This window comes from Oryx dammah, unplaced genomic scaffold (assembly GCF_014754425.2).
Source record: "Oryx dammah isolate SB20612 unplaced genomic scaffold, SCBI_Odam_1.1 HiC_scaffold_18, whole genome shotgun sequence".
Lineage (NCBI taxonomy): Eukaryota > Metazoa > Chordata > Mammalia > Artiodactyla > Bovidae > Oryx > Oryx dammah.
In genome coordinates, this window is record NW_024070202.1 from 84915575 (window position 1) to 84942925 (window position 27351).

General features: G+C 36.0%; 1 protein-coding gene across 1 annotated transcript in view; it reads left to right on the forward strand.

The window, feature by feature from the left end:
- Positions 1 to 288: 288 nt before the first annotated feature.
- KCND2 (potassium voltage-gated channel subfamily D member 2) overlaps positions 289 to 27351 on the forward strand; it is a 561234-nt gene continuing 534171 nt past the window's right edge. The window contains exon 1 of the mRNA XM_040259509.1: positions 289 to 2072. Within this exon, the coding sequence (XP_040115443.1) occupies positions 958 to 2072 (1115 nt within the window). The 5' untranslated portion in view covers positions 289 to 957. The remainder of the gene's footprint in view (positions 2073 to 27351) is intronic.

Sequence of the window (27351 nt, forward strand, 5' to 3'; positions counted from 1 at the left end):
GGGAGCCCTTTCCGGGTGCACGACGAGGAGAAAGTCTCTATGCAACTCAGCCCCGGCGCGCACTTTGCCAGGTATGTACCGCGGGAGAGGCGCGTTCCGCGCGGAAGCAGATGCTGCTGCCGCGGCAGCGGCGGCGCCTGCCAGCTCCAGGGCGCTGTAACTGTCACACTGTACCTGAGCTGAACTTGAAAAGAGAGTGAAGGGGAGATTGGGCGAGCGCTTTCGGCAGAACCCGGGGGGTGCTCGTAGACGCGGGGAAGGAGGATCTGTACTAACGCCCCCCGCAGCCCGGCCCACCGCCCAGCACCTCCGTCTCTGCAAATATACGGCCCGAGGAGTCGAGGCGGCGACCGGACTCCCCAAGAGACGTGGGGCAGCGGCTGTGACCGCATCTTGGAGGCTACTACAACAGGTCGCCTTTTTGAGACTCCTTTGGCGGGAAGGGCCACTTGGAAAAGGGAAGGTTTGAAAGAGCTGAAAGGGAGGGTGGAAGGGTTCCCTGATTCTTCAACAGAATACCACTCAGTGACTGTCCTTGTCTGTATCCTGCACAACACATACTGACCCCACGTTATCCAGACTGTGTTGGGGAAGAAATCAGAGACACCTGTTTGAAATCAACTGCAGCCTCTAAAGTCACCTGTGTACTTATTTGTGCCAGGGCTGGCCCAGTCCAACTGCTGGAAAGAGGTTTGGTTAGGATCTGTTGGGCGTGATTGTTAGGACATTGTATTTCCCCCTTCCTGTTACTCCAAAAATATTACCTGTCTTTGAGGGAACTTGCCCTTCTGCGAACTGTGACTTCCTTCAGGAGCCCTCCCTTGAATAAGGCTGATACCTCTGGACCACGTGTCTCAGTAGTGTTTTCTTTGACGGGCGGAAGTGGGTGATTGTGGCTACATTGAGGGACCCACTGTAGAGACTTGATCGCCCTTCCGGCCTCCGCTTGAAAGAACCATGGCGGCGGGGGTAGCAGCGTGGCTGCCCTTTGCAAGGGCAGCGGCCATCGGGTGGATGCCTGTGGCCTCGGGGCCCATGCCAGCTCCCCCGAGGCAGGAGAGGAAGAGGACTCAAGATGCTCTCATTGTGCTAAACGTAAGTGGCACTCGTTTCCAGACATGGCAGGACACCCTGGAACGTTACCCAGATACTCTGCTGGGTAGTTCAGAGAGGGACTTTTTCTACCATCCAGAGACTCAGCAGTATTTTTTTGACCGTGACCCAGACATCTTCCGCCACATCCTGAATTTCTACCGCACTGGGAAGCTCCACTATCCTCGCCATGAGTGCATCTCCGCTTATGATGAAGAATTGGCCTTCTTTGGCCTCATCCCAGAAATTATTGGCGACTGCTGTTACGAGGAGTACAAGGATCGCCGGCGGGAGAACGCCGAGCGTCTGCAGGACGATGCTGACACGGACAACACCGGGGAGAGTGCGCTGCCCACCATGACCGCTCGGCAGAGGGTCTGGCGGGCCTTTGAGAACCCCCACACCAGCACCATGGCCCTGGTGTTCTACTATGTTACCGGGTTCTTCATTGCCGTCTCAGTCATCGCTAATGTGGTAGAAACAGTGCCATGTGGGTCCAGCCCGGGTCACATTAAAGAGCTGCCCTGTGGGGAGCGGTACGCCGTGGCCTTCTTTTGCTTGGATACAGCCTGTGTCATGATCTTCACAGTGGAGTACTTGCTTCGCCTGGCGGCAGCTCCGAGCCGTTACCGCTTTGTGCGCAGCGTCATGAGTATCATCGACGTGGTGGCCATCCTCCCATATTACATTGGGCTGGTGATGACAGACAATGAGGATGTCAGTGGAGCCTTCGTCACCCTCCGCGTCTTCCGGGTCTTCCGGATCTTTAAGTTTTCCCGCCACTCTCAAGGCCTGCGCATCCTGGGGTACACGCTGAAGAGCTGTGCCTCAGAGTTGGGCTTCTTGCTCTTCTCGCTCACCATGGCTATCATCATCTTCGCCACAGTCATGTTCTATGCTGAGAAGGGGTCTTCGGCCAGCAAGTTCACCAGCATCCCTGCTGCTTTCTGGTACACCATTGTCACCATGACGACGCTAGGGTAGGTGCCATCGAGGGAAATGGGATGGAGGTTAACTATGTGATGGTTGTGCAGATACTAAGTTTATATACTTATTCAGAGCAAATAATCTTTTTCTTAAATGGTTTTAGGAAAATATTCTTTAAATGGTTTTGAAGAACTCTTTTGATCTATGAAATGAGTATGATACAGTGATTGAAGTATTTAGGGAATTGCTGGCCAGTGTTGAATATTAATACCTGAAAGTGATAAATACATAAAGTTTAGAATTCCTGAACAAAAAGATCATTGATATTATATGTATGAACACAGAAAATACAGTGAAAAACACAAAATTTGTGTCTGAGTAAAGGTATGAAAATACAAACTATGTATTGAAATGCCTAGAAAGTGCTTTGGTGCATTGAAATGAAAAGTTTCCATGTATATATAAAGTATTATTTTCATATGAATACTTTGGCATACACTTTCCCACTAAGAAATATAATTCTCATTTTACAACATTTTAAAACATAGATTATAGATATTATCAAAGGATTTTGTGATACATATACACATCCATCAATATGCATTTTCATCATGGCTGATAAGTTATGCCGTGTTTTAGAATATCAGAACTGAAACTGATCAACTCAACAAAATGCAGTGGAATGACATTTGCAACATATTTTAGGATTTTAAGTTCATACTTTCAAATAAAGAAGCAAATGACTTATCCACACATTTTTAAAGAAACTGCAGATCCCATCAGGCAATGGGCCCATGCCCACATAGAGGGCAAAGCAGTAGCTGATGAGATTGATGGTCACCAAGGTCTGGTTGTATAAGGGAATTAAGGGAATTTAGCATCCTGATTTCCTGCTAGAATTCTTCTCTTCATTATTTTATTTGGCATTAATGGTGCTTTGCAACCAAAGGGACATATTCTGAATTAATATTGTTCTTTAAAATAAAATTTAAGCTAGAATTAAGATTTTTAGATGATTGAAGAAAGATATGACATTATTACTCATGTTAATTAAACTGCAGAAAAGTAGCAGCATTTATATGTTAGAGACTATGGTAAAATAAAATGATAAGATGCTTTAACTTTTATGAGTTCTTAGATAAGCCAGGGAGTGATGTTAGTGTCATTTTTTCTTCAGCTCTATGCTGCTTTTCTTGCATAATTAATCAGTTCAATAAGGATTTGGTAATGGCTGTAAGAAAAAAAGTTATTCCCAAGGCTGCTTTTTAAATTTTGTGTTTCAGCCTAATTTAATTGCCTTCTTTAAATGACAGTGTGGTTAAAGTCAACTTGATTTTATTAGACATATTGAATTGAACAGAATTTTTCATGTTGTGCTATAGCTAACTAATGGAATATTTTAGATGTGAAGAATTTTTGGCTAAGTTAAATTATGGTAAAGTAAAATATAGTGACTTATGGTTTTGATTTAGTCTCACATATTTTTGAAGACCTACTGGTGGATTTGTAAAAATGAATCAGTGAAAATTCTGTATCCAGTTGTTTGTATTTTCCTTTTATCTTGTTGGTAATTTTGGGACACATTTTGAAGAAGATGCAGAATACCTTAGCACTGTAGGTGCTTAGTTCCAACCCAGAGGTTTGTTGTGTTTATGTCATTTGAAGTCTTTATTAAGGGCAGTTGGGTAGTGTAAATTACTAGAAGAACTTCAGATGAGAAGCACACATGAATAAAAAGAGGACTCTATGTTAAGAGGAAATGAAAGAAAAAGTATTAAAAAGAAATATATTTTTAAAAATTAGGTATCTCTGGCAGTGTTTTTCATGAAGTATCAGTAAGTCATTTTAATACTCAATGCCCTCTACCTGTTTGAATATAGGCGTTATTATAATGAATGTTGATGAGGTGCTAATTTCATCTGGCTGGAAAGTTCTAGTCCAGATATGAAAAGTTAGTATTATTTTAAAGCTTCTTTTCTGAAATGACTTTCAAATTTTTAGTTTATTTTGAAATTTATTTTTGTTTTCAGGAAAAGATAAGGAAATGTTAACCATTAATGACAATTTTTGTTATATAAATAAAGTGCTCAGAAAACTACTTTTTGAAATGATTTGAGAAATTAAATCATAATGCCTGAGTAAAATCATGAAATTGTTTCAGTTTACAGGTTCTTTATGTTACTACATAAGAAAAAGTTAAATAAACACACTTTCTCAGAACTTGGAAGCAAAAGGGGAGTCACTTTTTAGATTTAAGTTCCACTATAGTTGAAAATTTTAATTTTCAGGAAATTAAGGCATTAATGATCCTGATGAAATATAGCACTCTAATTTTTAAGATGTAGAAATGTTGATGCAATCAAGATACAATCCATTTATTGGAAAACATATATGAACATTTAACAAATCATAGGAAATGGCAACCCACTCCAGTGTTCTTGCCTGGAGAATCCCAGGGATGGGGGAGCCTGATGGGCTGCCGTCTATGGGGTCGCACAGAGTCGGACACGACTGAAGCGACTTAGCAGCAGCATGCTTTATAATATAGCAAAGTTTCCTCAAAAAATGTCTTCTGTTTCTCATCAAAATAGATTTATAGTGTATTATACTTTCCTGAAGAAATAGATTAAAAGAAACCCTCACTTTTTGGTGTCTTAACTTTGGTTGCATTGTGACTCAACAGCTTTATTTAAGAGTAGAAAATATTCAACAAAGCCATTACTTGAATTTATTTTTCACTCTGTAGTCTTGTGTGATGAAGTATAAGATTCAAACTTTTTGGAAAACATGCTAGTTGAAGGTAAAATCAATCTGTTTCTGATAGATGACCAGAAATTTCCCATTACAGTGTATGAGCTCTTTATGTGGCTATTATTTTTAATGGAGCTAATGTTCATCAATTAATGATAATAGAAGTGAAAATGAAATCTTAGACAGTGGTTTTCGAAAGTTCAATTCATACAAACATTATCTACATGAGAAGAAAGAGCCAAGAATTTGTAATTCGGGACTGGCAAAATTATCTGTTACCCTCTCAGGTCATTTTAGGCAATATTCAGGTGGTTTTTTGGTCTGAAGAAATGAGTGAGGTTTACTATTGTGTATTCAGCTAATCATTTTAATCCTGAAATAGCAAATATCTGATTATTCTATATTTTATCCCTGCTCATTATATAAGTAGTTAATTAATTTGCCAGTAAAATTAATACTTTATAATTTTAAGCCTACCCACTTCCTATTAAGTTGGAAATATCAAAAGTACAGTTTTCAAAATGAATGAAAGAATGTCAGAAAAGTTAAAACAAAAACAATGTTTAAATTGAATGGCCCTGTATGTCTCTTCCTCCATTCCATGGAGGAATTCCATGCTCTTTCTGGGGCCTTGATGACTTCTTGACTCTCCTGCCTCCGTCTTTTTCTGTAATGTAATCTCTAGTTACTACCCTAAACTGCTTTGGGCAAGTAAGAACCTATACTCCTCTCTTGTCTTAATGACCTCTGGACAGTAACTTACCATTATTGTTTTTCAGCGGGAACCAGGGATGGAACGTCTCCTGCTTTGGTAGGTAGATTCTTTACCACTGCACCACCTGAAAACCACATGCATAAATATTGCTAAGTGAAGATTACTCAGTCATGTCTGACTCTTTGCAACCCCTGACTGTAGCCTGCCAGCCTCCTTTGTCCATAGGATTCTGCAGGCAAGAATACTGGAGTGGGTTGCCATTTTCTTCTCCAGGGTATTTTCCCAAACCAGGGCTTGAACCCAGGTCTCCTGCCTTGCAGGCAGATTCTTTGCCATCTGAGCCACCAGAAGTGCTCATAATGTGTTAATCAAATATGTCTTTACAAGATGCAGGGGAGGGTACCAAAATTTATATCTTTTGGTAAAGAGCTGTGCTGTGAGTAACATCCATTTTTACTTTGGCATACTACAACACATTTTTACAAAGTTCTTTATAGATCATGTTACTTGAGAATTGAAAATGAATTTATAAAGAAATGTAGAAAATGTGATATATATTCCTCTTTTAGCATTATGGGCAACCAAATCTTAAGTGTGTACATTTTATTCTAGTCACCATTTGAATTAGAGGTAATATTTGACATGAGGTATATATTTTTTAAAAGTGTGTATTTACCCATCTTTCTACATTATTTTCTATGAGCATTTTCTTGGTTGTTAGACACAGGTATGTCAGGAAGAGATGATATATATATTCTGGGTGCAGCATCCTAGAAAAGGGATCATTTTCTAATTTTCAGTGGGTCTGATATGATACTCTTTTTTCTTTTCAGGATTTCTTTTTAAAGTACAGATAGACTTGATCTTATACATATTTTATTTGTGTAGTCACTTCATTTAATTCTGACGTCATGCACTTTGTTTTTGTGTAAACTTTCCTCCCAATTTTACTCATCTTTGAAGATGAATTAATGAAGTTCAAATTTCTTATTCCCTAATTTCTGAATTATTGGTGGAAGGAAACTTTGATGTTATCTATTTAAAATCCATCATTTTACACATACAAGTTTTTTTTTTTTTTTTTGCCTGCTCATAATTACACAGTTAATATTAGTGGTACTTTCTGAAATTTCATTTTTTACTCTTTTTATTCTCTTAAGACTTAAAACATTATTTAGGAAAGTGAAATACTTATCGGGGGGTTACCACTGATGTTCAGAGATAGGAAAGGAATACATTTGTTCTTTACTGCATTATTTTAATGCATTTCTCTCCTAGTGCTACTCTCTGTGACTCACGTTTTCCGCATCTCTCAGTGTCACTGCTAACTCTGCATTCATTCATACAGTTGTGGAATTCATCATGAGGTGCCCAGTTGACACAACACAAGCATGTATTCTCATCTGGTGAACTATTAGACCATTTGGGGAAAACCTACTTGATGGTGAAATTGTACCTGGCCTGATGGATAAGAAAGTGAATCAGTTATTTTGCCTGAGTTATCTAAAAAAAGAGCTGGCCTGTGGATTGTTAAACACTGTACAATTTAACTTCTCTTTCACTGAAAGAAGGGGAATGGTGAAAAGAACTTCCCTGAAAAGGAGGTATTGTTCTTCTGAGCTGTAAGAATAATTTTGCTCTTTTTTACCCCTACTCTCCATATGTCTTATATTGTTTTCTGAGCATGGGTATATATATATATATATATATATATAGGCATTGTTTTCCCCACTAACTTTAGCAGCTACATTTGATGGTGTGGGATATGGTCTGGTATTGGAGAGAAACTCAGGGTGAAATGCCATCTCTACATGTCCGTGTACATCTGCCTTTCTCCTTGTGTTAGTAGATTCCATTGGAATTTTTTGTCCTTTAGTTTTCTCCTTTGAGAGCCAGCTCTTACACTGATCTTCTCCTTGAAGTCTTCTCAGCCTCTCAAACTTACATCATCTGTAGTTGAAATTACACTTGACAGTAGTAAGTGCTATTTTTTTTTTGGATATAATTTATGGTTTTACGCCTTGCCCACCTAACTACATTGAAAGGCTTTTGAGGTTTGGGTCTATACATTTTGGAGACTTGTTACCTGTTTACTCTGTTGGTGATCATGCTGTGAGAGGATATGTGGACACCATGGAGAGCTCCTTAGCCATAACTCATGCCATTGCTGCATTATCAAGAGTCCACTAATCTAATCTTATGCTTTATCCATGTTAAAAAAAAAAAACCTCAAAATTTGTTATTTGAACACTTTGTCTTTGGATGTACTACAATCCATCCTTTTTATTTTTCTCTTTTAACTAAGCAGGGCTGTAAGTCATTTTTCTCTGCAAAGTTAGAGTTAAAGGCTGTCAATGGCTATTTCCTTAATCAGTTTGCTTTCTGGTGAAAGCTGGGTAAATTGCAGGTGGCTCTGGGAAGCATATGGAGACATGTTATAATGTAAGTGAATCTGTGCAGAGATGTACTGTCTTCTCTTTCAGGCTCAGTCTCTTTCTAAAGATGAGTAACTCAGGGGGCACATGGGTCAGAAAGATACCTGGATGACAGATACTTTGTCACTAGAAAGGTATTCTCTGTCTTGGTAAACACAAATTGGACTTTTTTCCTTTATTTAGGTTCGCTCATAACATGGAATTGTTTAAAAACAGAGAACTATTGTCTGTAAATGACATATGAGATAAATATATTCTCTATTCAAGAAGAAGTTCTCATTCTAAATGATTAAAAGTTGGGTTTACAGAATGTAAATATACATGTAGATACTTATTCTGGCACGGTACAATCAATTTTGCACTGAAAAGTTTGACAGATCTGTTATGTAAAGAAGATCCGAATCGTAAAAGTGTGGGGAGAGTAGGGAGTGAGTTATCAGAAGTTAATAATGAGAAAAACATAACAGAAAAGAGTAGGATGACAGTTGAAATAATGTCAAATAGAATGGGAAAGTTTTGTTCTAAAAGTAAAAGGTCTTGTCCCTTTTGTTCTTACGTGGGCCTCATTCTTCCATCTTTCTTACTTTCTTCACATTTAAGAACACCAGGAACAGTGCTTTTGGAAACTCAAAGTCTTACCAGTTATTTATGCTCTCAGGAGATAAAAATGTGACTCATAGGGTTCAATTACATTTAATAGACTTCTGTTGATCACTTGCTACCTGTTAATGACCATGGCAGTAAGCATAATAGCCAACTTTCAGACCTTAGGATCTGTGTATTCTAGTAGGAGAAGCAGAAAGTGAATACAAATATATAATATAGTTCCAGGCAGTGGTGGATGCTATAAAGAAAATAAGGGTAGGAAGTATGCTATTGTGGATAGGGTATAGTAAAAGCCTTTCCAAGGGTGATGATGGCTTTTTGAAGGGATGAAGAGGGTCCTCTGAATATCTGGATGAAGAGTTTAGAAGAGAGAAAAAAAGTACCAAGACTGCAAAGCAGGAGGAATATTGGTGTGTTCCCCCTAAGACTGTAATTGAAGCAAAGCGAGGGAGGATCTTAGTAACAAATACTATCTGAAAGGTAATTGGGATGACATGATGTAGGACATCGTGGACCATAGTAAAGACTTTTTGGGTTTCATTTGAGACAATCAGGAGACATGCTAGTAAAGAACCCACCTGCCCATTCAGGAGACATAAGCAATGCAAGTTCTATCCCTCGGTTAGAAAGATCCCCTAGAGAAGGAAATGGCAACCCACTCCAGTACTGTTGCCTGGAGAATCCCCATGGACAGAGGATCCTGGTGGGCTACAGTCCATAGGGTCGCGATGAGTTGGACACAACTGAAACAACTTAGCACCCACGCATGAGGAGACATTAGAGAGTTGTGAGCAGGGTAGGAATGGAATATGGGTTCTGTATTAAAATGAGCCTAAGCCCTGAAACATTTAAAATCTTAAAATACTTATTTTAACATTAATTTCTTTCCCATGTATAAATTCTCATTCTTTGCTAGATTCATTATACTTACCTTAACTTAAAATTTATATCCAATTATTCATGAGATTTTCCCGAAAAATGGAGTACTTTATGAGTGCATGATTAAATTCTTCCTAGCTGACAAAAATAAATCTAGTTCAAATGAAAAACTGAAATTCCACATTTTAGCTGAAAAGACAAAACTGGTTCTCAATAGAAATGGAACAATCTGGGAAGTGACTGAGGATAATTCTTTATTTTGAATATAGATTTGCAGACTTAGAGTTGTCAATGCTAATGTTAGTGTTTAAGAATATCACCTACACTTTGGAGTCTATTTAAAGATTTTTCATTTTTTTTCAGTCTTGTATAGGTACCAACCTGAAATACATATATCATCTTCAGGTGTTTTGTTATTTTTGTGAGTTTGAAAGTAAAAATGGTTTACATGTCTTGAAATCTGTGAAAATTGCCAGAGGATATGTATTTTTAACCCAAGTTAAATTGGGACCAGCTTGTAGCAAATGTATAATGAGAACTAACAGAGGCATTGCTTTGTTAAGAAACACTGTGTTAGAGAGTAAAACATAATTATGAATGGATAATTGGAGAGAACTTGGGTTTGAAAGAACGAGAATTGGATTAACAGCATAAAGGTATCTATCTGTCTATCCATCTATTTGTCTATCTACCCAGTAAGCAACTTGTGAAAATACTTCCTGTATCTAAGGGAATTCAGTGTGTCATCTCACTTGGACATGTTCTTTTCATTAAAACATCTGCCTTCCAAATAGTTCTGCATCCTACCCAGAAGTTCTATCCAAGAGGTTTGATTCCTGGTGGAACAAACTAGGACTCATGGGGGTATCACAAAGGAAAAAGTCCTGGTATTTACTTTCCTTTGCCTGTGGCAAAGGTGAAAATGACAGTCACAGTCTCATTATTACTATCTTTTGTATATTTTTAATGGAGAACTGATTTCCTTTCACTGTGCTGCATAAATTAAGCCTTCTAAACCTATATCAATATTAATACATTTTAGAGAAAAATCTGTATGCATATTATTTTGGATAACACTTTGAGACTTATGAAAATGTTTCCAGTTCTTACCAAATGTGGTGTTTTGGAAATGAAAAATAAGCATATGTATTTGTATTCTTAAATTAGATGGACCTAGTCATTCACATTAGACATTTTGTTAGGTCAGAAAAGAATATGCTTATGGATTCTCCCTAATGTCTAATTTTCTGCTTTAGTAAAAAGATATTAAAATCATGGAATTTCGAGGTACAGGGCTCTTTAGAAATCATCTTGTAGATAATTCCTAATTTCCTTGAAGAAAATAGGAAAAATAGAACTAGTTAGTGGAAGAACATAAGCTAGATTTCTGGGGAAACTATTGAGGTCTAGTGCTCTTTAGAGCACAATACACTGGAAGTCTTTTTTCCTCCATATTTCTTTCTCTTTAAAAGAAATATTGCAAACAAAATCAAGTAGTATATATGCAGACTTAAAAAAACCTTAAATGATTATAGCATTTCATTGTAATATAAATAAAACTTAAGTTACTTTCAATGACTTCATTGTTATATATATGTATGTATATATGTATATTTCATAGTCCTCCATTAGATTATAAATTATTTATGTAATAATACATATGAAATATATGTTTGTATCTATATATGAATGAAGGGACTATGAATTGGTAACACAGATAAATTCATGTAATAAGTCTCATTTTATCATTCTTATCTTGGTAATTTGCTAAATTACCAATTTGCTAATCTGTTAAATCTTATTGAAACTAAAAAGAATTCATTATTGAAGTTTCAACTTTGAATTTAGACAGTTATCTAAAGAGATGATTTTGTTGTTTTTAACATCAACAATTTTGAAAGCAGGCTATGAAATCAGTGTTAAATAATTTGTTTGACTTGTTTTGGTCTAAAGAGCAGGAATTTAAAATTTGAAATATCAGATTCATTTACATTTTGCTCCAAAAATATTAAGGTATGTTTTATTCATTAAATGAAAATACATATTAAGATTCAAATTAAATAATACTTTAAAATGTTTTTCAGTTCAGCATTATATATCATATTTTAAGGTGATGTTCTCAAGCTTATTTAAACAGTACAATTCTATTCTGAAAATCATAATAAAAAGTGTGCTTTTTCCCCCTAGAATTATTAAGGGGACAACAACTTTAATTTCATCAAATTTTTGACAATTAATATTCTAGAAATTTAGTTATTAAGCAGATACTTGTAACACTTTACAGAAAATCTTCAAGATGAAGCTAAATTGATAAATTAAAACCAAGGATCTTACATTTCAATAGGATATATTGAAGAAAGCTAAATGTTTGATACAAATAGCTTAAAGAACTAGTCCAAGATGCAATGCTTTTATTCTGCTTTAGGTGCACAGAATTTAACTAGTTATTACCCTTTTGCATGACACACTTCTGTGATTCATCCATCATGGTTCTTCTTATTATTTTATTTAATAACTTTTAATAGTGTAATATGCACAGGTGAACATACCACCAAACAAAAGCTACTTCATTGGTATTTACCTAAATCTATTCATAAGCACCTCTTCTCTCCATTTTGTCCCATTGTCTTTCTGTGCTATAGGTAGTCATCATTTGAAATTATCATTCTGAAAGCTGGAGATTTTATTGACTTTATGAAAGAATATCTTGCTGCGTGCAGTCTTTTTGGTTCTTTCATGCAGTATTTTGTTCCTTAGGTTCATCCATGTTGTTGTCATGCATTATAATTCATTTTTGGCTGATATATAATATTTTATTCCATTGTGTGAATATACTACAATTTATTCAACCACTCTGTTGATGACATTCAGTTTGATTCTGAGTTTTTCAAAAGAGTGCTTGTTTGCAAATTGTTGACATTTTCAGTTATCTCTCCTGTGTATATAACTTGGAGTGAAATTGGTAGGTTTCAGGCATGAATGTACAACTTTGAGGGATAAATCCAGATTTTCCAAAGTTGCTGCATTGATTGGTACTTCCACTAGCAAAGAGTAAACAAACAATGTAAATAAGTAAAATTTCCAAAAAGATGATTTCTATGAGGCAGTGGGACCCAGTGAGGAGAGGAAGATATTGGCTAAAATGAAGACATTAAGAATGTTTTTTCAATTGATACTGCTGCTTTTACCGTGATCTTTTTAAGATGAGTAATGATAATTGTAGCAATCATAACTTGCATTTTATTCAACTCCATGACATGTGGTTGAATTCTTATTTTTTCAGCCTAAGAAGGTTTACTCTACACATTACATTCATATTTTCATAATGTAAAATATTAATTTCTATGTGTTTGAACTCAAGACCAACCATATCCAAGTCAATAATATTAAAAACATCAAACCTGAAAATATCTGACTAGGCTTTGGTTTACTCATCCTTGTGAAATTAAAAATGAGGATTGAAGTTGATGTTCAGTTGATTCTTCTGATGTTTCATGGTATTTTATAAAATGTTACATATAACTTTTTTACAAATATGTACTGCCAAGAAAGTCGGAGAAGGCAATGGCAACCCACTCCAGTACTGTTGCCTGGAAAATCCCATGGACGAAGGAGCCTGGTGGGCTGCAGTCCATGGGGTCGCTAAGAATCAGTCACGACTGAGTGACCTCACTTTCACTTCTCACTTTCATGCATTGGAGAAGGAAATGGCAACCCACTCCAGTGTTCTTGCCTGGAGAATCCCAGGGTCCGCGGAGCCTGGTGGGCTGCCATCTATGGGGTCGCACACAACTGAAGCGACTTAGCAGCAGCAGCAGCACTGCTAAAAAAGTAGTCAAATCCTCTCTATTCACATTGTCCAATTTATCAGAATTTTGCTGTAGTTAGAAAAATATGCTAATTTCAAGGCTTCTCAGACATTCAGAAGGGGATACATCATTGTGAAATAGGATATAAGAATAAATGTCAAGAGGAAATTACTTCCATTTCAGGAAATTCTTAATTATGGAAATTAAGTGAGTATTATTTCCAACCCTGCATAGATAACTTTGCAACTTCTTACATGTTTTAAATGAAAGACAGTTGTTTTGAAGAGCTTAATGAATTTACAGTGTATACATGTTGAATTTTTTTAAATATAGCAATTGTGCTTTAGGCTTTAAAAATTACATGAATTTGATATCAAATACCAGAAGATATCACTGTAAATATGCTAATAAAAAGAATGTAATTTAGAAAATTACTATAAACTTTTCTTTATGAGAATAGGGTACTTTATTATGGATTGACATAGTCCTAGAGTAAAGTGCCTATTGATTTCTCAAAGAATTTTATTATTTTTGTGTAAAGAGTCCAAATACCTTCAAAATCACCTAAATGAAAAGTAAGATTATTTTATTTGAAAGCAGTTAAAAGGAGGTGATTTTTTTGTCAGGTAGCAAATTTTGGCAATATATACTGAGCCACTTTAAGCCAAACTTTGTATAAATTAAGAAATTACTTTATAGACTATTCTTTTTTAAATTCTGTCTCCTTATTATTTCCCACATTATTCAGTGCCCAGTTTCAGGATCTATATCCACTGTTTTAAATATTACTAAAAATATGTATGAATGCAAAATGCTCATATACATTTCAGAAACACAAACACATGTCAATACAAAATGTACAGATATGTATGTGTTATACACATTTGTATATGTTGATGTACACATACCTTCTCCTTTTATTTTTTGGAAGGACATAAAATGAACTATTGACAATAAAACTTTTAAGAAGTCTGGACATGTGGGATATAGAAAGAACCATTTTATATTTCATGGTGTACCGTTTTGTATTTAAAACATTTTTTTCATTAGCCTGTAGAATTTCTCTTAGAAGAGGGCTTTCTAATGATATTTGGGATCTTTTGTTTTCATATGTTTCTATATAAAAACTTTACAAATGTTATTTAAAATTAAATCCCTTCTCTTAATCATTTGATAATTCACTCAAAAATGGTCTTTAGTATATAGGATGATAGAGTCAAGCCAACATGGATTTAAACACAAGCTTAGTGATGTTGATCAAGTTATGTTAAACTCTACCTGAGATTTCCCACCTACAAAAATAGGTTAGTAATATCTAACTGATAGGACTTTTATAAAAATTCAATGTAGATATGCAAAGTTCTTAAAACATTACCTTCTACATAGATGCTATATGAGGAATTATTATTCTATTATTATTAAATATGATATTAAATGTAATATTAAATATATAATATATTGCAAAAGAAGAAATAGTAAAGGAGCAGGAGGAAAGTTTGGGAAGGTATGGTGTGTCTGGCTTTGATGATAGTAATGGTTTCATTGGTGTATACTTATCATCCAAATTCATTAGAGTTTGTGAATATTGAGTATGTATAGCTTCAAAGGAAGAGAGAGAGAGAGAAGGACAGGCAGGAAGAAAAGCAAAGGAAAAAAAAAACTGTTAATGAAATAAAAGAATAAATCGGTTACCCAATAAACAATTAGGCAAGAAATGACTACTGAAGATGAGGAGTTATTAATTGAAGACACACTTCAATCAGGAGACGTTTCCTATTTAGAAGCTGGAATTTAGATTCAACATATAAAACTTTTTGTTGTTGAAAACTCAACAGTTAATACATTTGATTTACCAAATTATAAAAACCCTATGTCTCTGGTAAACTTGTTTTGAAATTATGTACTTAATTGATCACACATTTATTATTTTTTACTCTGCCAACTTTTAAAGAGGATTTGAAACAGTTTATTCTCAAAGGAACCAAAAAGATTAAATAAACAAGTGCCAAGTATTAAAGATGAAGGAGAAATGATGGAGAACAAAAAGTTCTGTTAAATAAAGCTTTACCAAGCATAAATTCAGCTCTGGACTTCCTGGCAGCCAAAGAAAGAAGGGAAAGTGTAGCATATTTTACAGCTCTATTTAGCCAAGAATGGAAAGTATCTAACTTTGTGATCAGTTGTTTTAGAAGAGTAGAGCCCAAGAAAAATTTATCATGTGATCTTTATAAGCAGGTTGTTTAACAACATAATGAACAGGATCTGCACCAATGACTTAACAAAGTGTTTAGAACTATGTTTGAACTGACCATATATTATACACATCTTTATAAGAAAAGTATATAATAGTATCTTAAGGATATGAAAGTATGTTCAGAGGAAATATAAACTATATAATAAAGTATATTGCTTTTAGATAATTATAAGATTCATTTGTAAAGTTTAGAAAATTCTGAGTGATGGAAGACCATAACAAAAGTGTCCCACCTGGGACACTTTCAGGAAGATCCTCTGGAGAAGAAAATGGCACCCTACTCCAGTCTTCTTGTCTAGAGAATCCCCATAGACAAGAGGGGCCTGGTGGGTAGGGTCACAAAGAGTTGGACATGACTGAAGCAACTTAGCACACTTGCATGCATGGGGCATTTAGAAAAATGTAGCTCCTTAGCAGTCACCTAAAACAAATAATGTCTGGAGGTGGGAACTGTGACAACTGCATTTGCAGTTCTGTCATGAAATATTAACAACCAGTGATCTGAAAGAATGTATATTGAGGATACCTCTAATAGTCTCATCCACCAATATTATTGATCTTGAGCTGATTTTTGAAAGGAGGTAAAAACATACTGTTTAAAACAATGGATCCATGGGTGAATTCAAGTGTATTTCTAATACACAAGTGGATTTAACTTTTAAATAATTTTGTAATTTCTCTGTAAATAGGGAACACTGAAAAATGACACTTTGGTCCTTGTTTGTTTATTGTACTGGCCTGTCAGGCATCAAGCACTTAATATCCTTTATGCATTGTATGCATACTCTTTCTTTTTTAGGAGAAAAATAGCTTTTAATTGGCCTGAAGAGCTTTGTTGCATTTCCTTGGTGACAAATAGGTGGCATATATTTGTAAGTATGTGAAGTTCATCATATTCAGTTCAACTCAGTCATGTCCAACTCTTTGTGACCCCATGAATCACAGCATGCCAGGCCTGTCCATCACCAACTCCTGGAGTTTGCCCAAACTCATGTCCATTGAGTCGATGATGCCATCCAACCATCTCATCCTCTGTCATCCCCTTCTCCTCCTGCCTTCAATCTTTCCCAGCATCAGAGTCTTTTCAAATGAGTCAACTCTTCGCATCAGGTGGCTGAAGTATTGGAGTTTCAGCTTCAACATCAGTCCTTCCAATGAACACCCAGGACTGATCTCCTTTAGCATGAACTGGTTGGATCTCCTTGCAGTCCAAGGGACTCTCAAGAGTATTCTCCAACACCACAGTTCAAAAGCAACAATTCTTCGGTGCTCAGCTTTCATTATAATCTCATGTGAATTCTTATTTTCATCTTTTGTCCTTTGTCATTCCTTCTGGTTGGGATTTGGGCTATGGAATTTGCATTAAGAGTTACTTGTAAGAGGACAATAAAAACTAGAGTTGGAGGTGAAAAAATAAAAACAAAACCAGAAAACAGTGATCTAGATGAAGAAGCAAAAGTGATAGTTTTCAATATTAGCTAAACTAGCAAAACTCAACTTTTAGAAAACTAAGATCATGGCATCTGGTCCCATCACTTCATGGCAAATAGATGGGAAAATGATGGAAACCATGACAAACTTTATTTTTGGGGGCTCCAAAATCACTACAGATGGTGACTGCAGCCATGAAATTAAATGACTTGCTCCTTGGAAGAAAAGTTATGACCAACCTAGACAGCATATTATAAAGCAGAGGCATTACTTTATCAACAAAGGTCCATCTAGTCAAAGCTTTGGTTTTTCCAGTAGTCATGTATGGATGTGAGAGCTGCACTACAAAGAAAGCTGAGCACCGAAGAATTGTTGCTTTTGAACTGTGGCGTTGGAGAAGACTCTTGAGAGTCGCAAGGTGATCCAACCAGTCCATCCTAAAGGATATCAGTCCTGGGTGTTCATTGGAAGGACTGATTTTGAAGCTGAAACCCCAATACTTTGGCCACCTGATGCGAAGAACTGACTCGTTTGAAAAGACCCTGGTGCTGGGAAAGATTGAAGGAAGGAGGAGAAGGGGATGACAGAGGATGAGATGGTTGGATGGCATCACCGACTCAATGGACATGAGTTTGGGCAAACTCCGGGAGTTGGTTATGGGCAGGGAAGCCTGGCGTACTCTAGTCCATAGGGTCGCAAAGAGTCAGATACCACTGAGCAACTGAACTGAGCTAAAACTAGCAAAAGTACTAGTTATGTATGTATCTATATGCATGCATGCTAAGTCACTTCACTTGTATCTGACTCTTTGTGACCCATTGGACTATAGCCGGCCAGGCTCCTCTGTCCATGGGATTCTCCAGGAGTATGTTGTCATGCCCTCCCCCAGGGGATCTTCCTGACCCAGGGATCAAACCCGTGACTCTTTCCTCTCCTGTATTGGCAGTTGGGTTCTTTATCACTAGCACCACCTTGGAAGCCCATATATATATATCTCTATATATAATACATAGATAGAAATTCAGTAACCTTCAATGTGGGTGATGAATGGATTCTTTTTTGTAAAAGCCCCATCCTATCTTGTGCCAAAGGGCAAGGTGTTGTGGCTAATGGCCATTAGTCCTAGCGTTCTGCAGAGTAGCTGGAATGAAGACACAACTGCATCCTTTTGGGAGTTTGAAATTGTGAGCTTTTAAAGTTACTGATTTCCTAAACTCTCAGGAGAAGGAAATTGCAACCCACTCCAGTGTTCTGACCTGGAGAATCCCATGGATGGGGGAGCCTGGTAGGCTACAGTCCACGGGGTCAGAAAGAGTTGGACACGACTAAGCGACTAACCCACCCAAACTCTCAGGAGTGGCTGGCCTGATCTTTCCTCGGTGGGGACACAAGTTAACCGACCAGCTGATGATAATGAACATAAGGAACATGGAGTCTTAGATCTGGGTCTCTGAAGAGGGGAAGAGCTTATGAGAAGCCAAGACAGCACCCAGTATTAAGTCATTCTAAATCTCATGAGACTAGAATTTTCTTTAGGTACTTTTTTCTCCTTTTTATTCTTTTCTTTTTCTTCTATATAAGCAGAAAATTGGTTCAGAGGATTTACTTTCCAAAGAGGATAATTTTTAATCACATGTTAGGAATTTCAACTGTGGAGGACCTAAAGATAGAAAACAAATTACTAGTGCATTCTTAGATTATAATTGAGCATAAGGAAAGTTTTATGTAAAAATTCAGAGAATGACTGATTTGATGTTGAGCTTTTTAATTGGCTTTTCATGGCTGCTGGCCTGTACAAAATAACTTTATGTTCTTTCCTAGTAAATACAGGAAAGTATGTAATAAACCTTTTCCCATGAGGTGTGGATGCAAGGACAATATACTTGTGAAAGATTGCTGAAAATTCCTATGACTAGAAACTGAAATTTTCTTCCTGCCTTGGAGGGTACTGTCTGATTGGCTATGAATACAGGATTTCTTGTTATTAACTTTGGTTAAAAGAGGAAACTTTTGGTCAAACCTTATGATTCAGTGATAAAAGTCTTGATAATTGTAATCTCATGGAAATTTGAAAGTCACTTTGAGTCAGGATTAAAAGACTGGTTTGACATTTCAAAATCTTAATTAGAAGTGAGATTAGTTAGATGGTACAGGTTTATTCTAAGTCAGGTAAATAGGAAAGACAGTCTTATAAACCCTCCATAATGACACTTTTTGTATACAAAATAGATGTGGGAATAGAGAGAAAGGGAAGAAGAGAGAGGGAGAATATGAATGAATGAGTGAGTGTGTAAGGAGATAATTTGACTCTTGTAATGGGGCAAGGGAAAGTCTAGATTTATTGACAGGAATGATAAATGAAAATAAGTAATTATTTAATACAATGTGAGAGAGGAAACCAAAATAAGGCCTGTCCTTTAAAAACATGTTTAATTCAAATGGCTATAATTAGTATCTAAAAAAAAATTAAGCAATTTCTTTTAGTTAAAATAGGAAACTGGAACCAAAAAAAAAAAAAGAATATATTTGAGAAATAGGTCTGAATTTTGATATGAAGTTCTTTTAGGAGAATATCAGAAAATATTCAACAGAAATTCATGTTCCTAATCAGGTATCCCAGTAAAAGAATCTTAGGCTTCTGTGGAAGATTTGAGCCAAACATAAATATCAACCAAATATCACACTTGTCATCCTTCAAAGTTCTGACCTGCTATTGAAATCTGAAATATTTTTAAAAATGGATTTTAAACTTTTAATCCAGAATATATTTTAATCTGGTCTATAATATTTTCACCTTAGTTTTAGTTGATTTAGAAGAATCTGTTTAATTGAAGAGCTACACATGCAATATATTCTTAATAATTTGTTTCTAACCTCACATTGTATTTCTGTTTATTTGTGGTGTCCCTAGGAACCAATTAAGAAAATACCTGGGAATCTATAATGCTCTACTTGTAGCCTTGTTGTGTTTAAGGTGCTTCAGTATGCCTGCTGACAAAAGTTCTCTCTTCAAAGAACCTCAGACTTTAGTTGAAATCTCCCCTGCAGCTTTTATAACAATGCCTGGAACATTGCTTTGTGAATTGCAGATGCTGAATAAAGATTTTTACTCCTTTTTACTGTAGAGTTACATTTCCAACCCACTTTAAGTACTTGTATCACTCACAATACTTTCTAGCTTCTTCTGTCTCAGCTACATATTCTCTGACACACAGATATCTGCATACAGAAATAAAAATCCCACAGATGCAAAAGTTCAACATACATTAAAAAATTACACTCGAAATAAATGTCTAGAGTTTTAACACTTTTTAATATGATGATTTATTCCTTTGTAAAACTATTTTCCAAATCCATATTCACTTTCCTTAACCTTCTAAAGTAATCCTCTACATTTCGGTATTATTTTCTCATCTCTATGCTGTTGGCTCCTAGCTATACTTATCTATCCTGGACCAGTCTTTTGAGCTTCAGACAACAATTTCCAGATTTATGCTATCAGGAAATATTATGGCCTTGGTTTTTATAGACAGCATAAGAAGTGGCCATTTAGAGAATATTTCCAATCTAATGGAAAACCATTAGATATAGTCTATTGTCTAGCTAGCACATTACTCAATATCCCATATACTAACAGCTATAGAAGTCTGTGTATATATATATTTTTTCTTGTATGCTAACTTGGTTAGAGTTTAGATGTTTCCTGTGTGACTGATGAGAAGAATTTTCAGGCACATACAGGATCACCAGTAATGTATGCCATGGCCAATTAGTGACATCAGCCATAGTGGGGAAGAGGAGCATTTTTTTACCGGGCATAAGCACCCTCAGTGGCAGAAAAATGCAGAGTATATTCTGGGCACAGTGCATAGATTCCTTTGGCACTCAACTATCTGTTGAATGTTGACTGAACAAAAATCTGGAATCACTTGTCACATTTGAAAGCTTAATAAATTCTGCTGTGAATGAATTTGAAAGTAATTATTTTAACACAAATAACAGTCCCTTCACTTGTAAATTTTATTTGTTCTAATATTTGTATTTTTACTTTTCTCATGTGTTTTGACCCTCATAGGTGATAAATATCCTTGGAATAAACAGAAATGAATAAAAAATGTCTTTATGAATGCATAAAATTCTATTCATATTTGTAAAATTGGAGAAGCAATTCTAGCAGCAGAATGGAATAGAGATCGAATTAGATGGCATTTGAATCTTGTTTTATGGTTGTAACACTTGAGCATCCCAAATAATCTGTGATATATGACATATGACTTTATCTCTCTGTAATGTTATTCTCTGTAACTATCTCTCACCATCACCTTAGCATTGGTATTTATTAATAATCTATGAAGCTGATGTACATCAGGTGTTGCATACAGTTGAATAGGCTGGAATATTATTGTGTAACAGAAATAAATATGGTGCCCAGAAAAACAAATCCATAGTCATATACAAAACGTAGCAAGTAAGCATAGAATATAGATGTCAGTTAACTTAATTTATTAAGTATCCCTAGGTGCCAGAGAATATACTTGGCACTATGAAGAAAAGATAAGTATGAGAGACTAATTTCTGTGCAGAGCTGGAATTTTAAATCCTGGCTCTTCTCACTGGCTGACTCTACAGAGCCTGGATGCAATTTAAAGATACATTTGTGTTTGCATGGTATAAAATGTGTGAAGAACTTTTTAATCCTCTGAAATGAGTGATTGTTTGCCTGGGTTGGAAAGAACAAGAGTCAACCCTCAATTCTTGTAGTCAAGTTAGAGACTGTGGAGCATATGAAATTGCAAGGATATTTGAATATGGTTATTCTATCATGGTCTCCTTTCCTCCTTTGAGGCCTGTCCTAGTCAATAGGAAAAAATGGCTAGGATATATTAATGTAACTTTTGAGTTGATTTCTATAGCTGTTGTTTTTCTCTTAATGTTTTTGTTGGTAAAACACAGTTGGTATTTGCAATCTTAAATCCAAATGGACATAAGATTGCCTATGTCCCTTGTAGTTTTAAATAATGCAAAACATAAATTGATAAATCATTCAGTGTGTGCTTGCTAAGTCGTTTCAGTCATGTCAGACTCTGTGCAACCCTATGAACCACAGCGTGTCAGGCTCTTCTTTCCATGGGATTCTCCAGGCAAGAATACTAGAGTGGATTGTTGTGCCCTTCTCCAGGAGATCTTCCCAACCCAGGGATTGAACCTGAGTCTGTTCAGCCTCCTGCATTGGCAGGCAGATTCTTTACTGCTAGCACCAACTGGGAAGCCACTTAATTCAGTATCACAATGCAAAACACAAATTGATAAATAATTCAGTATCACCATTGAGAATGTTATAATATTTGCTCTCTAAGTATATTGCTTAGTAGATAAGTATGCTGAAATATATTAAATGTCTTTAAATGTTCTAGCTATATTTTGAAAGACCCATTTCTATGACAAGAAAGCAATTCTGTTAAATATTACTTCTTGATTTTCTTAGTGCTTTTACTCCCTTTGTTCGAGTTAAGTGAGAGTTGTCAAACAGTACTTATTTATGTTAATATAGAATCTTGAAGCTAAAAACTTCCTTGTAGGTCATCTGGCTCTAACTTCTACCAATTGAAAGCCCCTCTTTATAATATATTCTATTTATATGGACTTCTATGAACTTTTTGGAATATTCTGTGTATTTGGAAGTTTAAGACCATCCGATTCATTGCATCACAGCCCATGTTTTATCAAGTTTTAAAAACTGAGCTGACATGGGACACCTTTCTGTATCATCCATTTGGTCAAATTAGGTTTTAGAGATTGAACGGAGTATTTTTTTTCCCCCTTATAATTTATATATTTTTGGTTGCCCTTGGTCTTCCTTGCTGTGTGTGTTTTTCTCTAGTTGCAGAGAGTGGGGGCTACTCTCTAGTTGTGGTGCATGAGGCTCTCACTGCAGTCAGTGGCTTCTCTTGGGGACACAGGCTCTAGGGGCAGGCTCAGTATTATCGTGTAGAGGCTTAGTTGCTCTGCAGCACTTGGACTCTTTCTGGACCAGGGTTACGAACCTATGTCTCCTGCATTGGCAGTCAGATTCTTATCCACTGTACCATCAGGGAAGTCCCCAGAATATGTTTCTTTTTCACATTCTTTCCAGGGCTGTGCTTGATATCACTGAAGAGTGATATCAGCTCCTCCATAGGTTTTTCTCTGCTGGGGTGAACTTTCTTAAGTCATTCAAACTTTGTCATGTTCTGTGATTTCTGGACCCTCTCATTGCCTTGATGTCAGATCCTCTAAAGCTGATCTGACTGGAAGAAAGTACATTGAGATCATGACCTGCGGTGACACTAATACTGTGTATCTCTGAAGAGGGCCTTAATGCAATGACTTGTATCGATCTTGTGGTAAAATAATAGGTCTTTTATTTTTACTTGAAATGCTATAAAACCTTTCTTTCTTCTCTTTCCTTATACTATTTACTACTTGAGCATAAATTCTACCAGATTTTTAGAATCCTTGCTAAATTTCATTCTGTGAGCTAATAAAAATGCATTGTTTGAGTGTTACCTAGCTACATGGCTCAAACTTCTCCATGTGTCTGTTTAATTATATTATAAAAATGAAACAGAACACACAATAGACAGTGTTCTTCTGGAAAAGCTATAAAGGAGGCCTCCCCCCGGAAGTGTTTATCCATATCATTGTACCTGAAGGCATCCATCTAGTGCAGATAGATACTTAGAATCTGGTAGGGCCGGGAGAAGAGAAGCAGAGAGTATATTGAAAATCCTAATTGAATTGTTCCAGCACCCATGGGCTATTCTGGTCTGTTTGACCAGCAGCTGAGGTTCATTCAGGTTTCTGGTGATTTTTCCCTTTACTTCCTAGGAAGATCATCAATAATGAGCCTATTAAGTCAACTGAGATAGAAAGAGGAGAGGGGTCAGACACATGCAGCTTTCCTTATTTGATCAGATTCATTCCAAGGGATAAAAAATGGAGATCATCATCATTATCATCATGACAGAAGCTCTCATTTAATGAGTCATTACCCCGGGTCAGGCGCTACAGTCAGTTCTGTTTTACATACATTGTTTCTCATTACATGTGATTCTGCAACATAGGCCTTACTTTTATTTCACAGATATACAAAATGTGACTTAGAAAAAATTGATATTAATTCTGTCTCCAGAACATGTACACTACACACATAGGTGTGGAAATTATTGACATTTGTCAAATAACTATTAGTAGGAAGGTAAACTGCTTTCCTAGAGGTAGAGGTGCTGTAGACAAGGCTTGGGTCAAAGTGCGTCAGGACCAGCAATGACAAACTGCATTTCCTGCTCGAGAAGTGTATTTACGAAGACTGTTAGAGTGTTCCAAGCGTGTGTTTTTTTGTGATTTACAGTGTTCCTAATTGGAGTCACTCAGGATGAAACTATCCTTAGACCACAGCCATTCTAAAATAGTTTACTGAAAAGATGGGTAGGTTGTGGAATCTTGCTTATCTTTTAGCCTAAGGCAAAAGCTTCTAAGATGCCTTCTGACATCTTCTGTTTGAAGTTATCATCCAAGCATCTTTGAAATAATACATTCCTGGCTAAAATATACATTCAGTGCAGCAGAGAGGATTAACTGTGTCACTACTTTAGAAACAGACTTTATGTTGTCCGTAAGAAGTTAGGTGTAGACTCTCATCTGACTTGCTTGTTATTGATAATGTGTCGCTTTAGCACTAATGAACATATATTAAGTCAGAAAATGATGTCAGCTGACACTCAATAAATGGACAAACAATATTTTCAACAATCTTCATCTCTTTTTCTTCCTGGAATTAATTTATTACATTCTATCTCATTTATAAAACCACTAGATTGTTAGTGCTTTATAAAAGAAAAAGGTATGATTACAAAGTATATATTTATAAAGACATTTTCATGTGACTTAAAATTTAGAGCAACATACATTTACATTATAATGAGCATCTTAGCATGGTTTCCTAGTTTACTAAAAATTAATTAGGACTTGATTAAATGTCATTGCTATGATGAAAAATTTATAAAAGTCATAAATGTGGTAAAGAATATTTGCAAGGAAAATATACTTGTAAACACTGAGGCATGTGTTGTACATTTAACTTCTTTACATTTCTACTATGTATATTGCATCTATGTACATAGATATGTACACATGCAGATATATATACAAAACATATTTGAAAGGCATCTGTGTTTATTTATCTTATACTTTCTCTTCTGTATTAATAACTTTTAGAGGTCAGGACTTGTATCTAATTTAATTTGATCTAATATGCTCTTTTGCTAATTTTTTTATGCAGTATATAATTTATAAAGGGAAGTTATCTCAGTTTGGAGATAATGATTTTCAATATGTAGCACTAAGAATTCATATTGATGCCAAGGAAGCAAACTCAATAAAATATCAGTTTAGTTCAGCGTTGGCTGCAAGAATATTAAAATGTTCTGTTTCAGTAACTATTAGAAAATATCAAGATTTTGTTCTTTCCTTTATTCAGCAAGTATTTGAATGCCTACTCTGGGCATGCTCTTACTAAGTGTTAAGGATACAAAGATGAGTGAGGCATAGGTTCTGCCTTGAAGACATATGCTATAGTGTAGTTTGTCTCTCTCACAATTCACATACACACACACACACACACACTGTGTTTATATTACAGTGTGAAGGGAATAAAGGGAATAACAATAAAGTTATGCCAGGGAATTATAGGAGACTTGGAGAGGGACACCTGATCTAGCTGGGAGTCTCAGAGAAGGCCGCTTGTAGTGAGTTTTGAATAAAATATGTAAGAGGGAAATGAACTTTTAAAAGAAATGACAGCAAAAAAGACACAGATGTGTATAGCGGACTTTTGGACTCAGAGGGAGAGGGAGAGGGTGTGATGATTTGAGAGAATGGCATTGAAACATGTATAATAACATGTAAGAATCGAAATGCCAGTCTATGTCTGATGCAGGATATGACACGCTTGGGGCTGACGCGTGGGGATGACCCAGAGAGATGTTGTGGGGAGGGGGGTGGGAGGGGGGTTCATGTTTGGGAACGCATGTACACCTGTGGTGGATTCATGTCAATCTATGCCAAAACCAATACAGAATTGTAAAGTAAAAATTAAAAATAAATAAATAAATTTTTAAAAAAAAGAGAAAAAAAAAATAAAAGAAATGAGGATGGAGAATGGGAAGATCATTATAGATGATGGGGATGACAAAAGCAAAAGTCTAAGTAGGGCATTTTAGCAATAATACAAATATTAGATATCATGTGTTCAGTATTTATAGTGTAATAGTTACTGTGCTAATGGTTTTACATGGATTCTCTAGTTTTTGTCTTACCATAACTCTATAGAGATTTGTGATTTTTATTACTATTTTGCAGAAGAGATAGCACAAACTCAAGGGTCCAAATGTAGGAAAGTTAGGATTCAAGTGCAGGCATCCTGACTTCAAAATTCCTGCTGGCAAGCACCTTTATACAATGTTGACTTTTGGATTGGAACACTCTCAGTGCTATAGAGTGGCTATAAAGTGTTTCCTCAAATAGGATTCACAAGTGGGCTGGACCCCGCACAGTGAGGGTTTATGGAAATTTTTGAGGTAAACACTGAATATGCAAGTATAAACTAAAACAATTGGATTTTTTCTAATGAACAATACTTAAGATTTAATTCTGTTTTCCACAAATTGAAAAGGTCGGCATAACTCTTCTAGTGCTGGAGAATTTATCTATAGTCAAGTCTCCTCTTCGCAGGTCAGGATTGTATTCATGTACAGTATTAAAAAGTGTGTTGCATTTAAAGTTGACATTTCTTCCAATTTTGGAAAGCTGTGTTTTACAAGCCACATTCTTCCAACTGAAGTGTTTGAGGTTATAGTTCTAATTGAGACTTTTGTCCCATGAAATTTTCAAAAAGATTCAACAAGCTGGATCTCATTAAGTTGAATTTCTAAGACCATGGAGAAAGGAAATCTCTATTTCTATTTAATCTCTTAAAAATGAATTTCTGATTTTAGATAATTCTCCTGAGAAACACTTTGTCCTAATAATTGGCTCCATATTATCCTTCACTTTTACAAAAGCAGAACTCAGTATGTGTCTATAGTGTGATCATGTGGGAATATTAATTTTTTTGAAAAAGTTTCAAAAAGTCTGTAGTGAAGTAGTCTAAGAATGAACTCCTTATAAGCATCCTAATTATCTGAGTGGTGCTCATCACATAAATTTGGAAGAATACTTTAAGTGCAATTCTGTGCTATACATAGTTACTGAGAGATGCTTTTCCAGTAGTTAGAGAAACGAAGAACCAAACATTTAAAGTAGTCTTTGGATCTGTTGGACTTTCCTGGTGGCTCAGACGGTAAAGCGTCTATCTACAATGTGGGAGACCCGGGCTCTATCCCTGGATTGGGAAGATCTCCTGGAGAAGGAAAT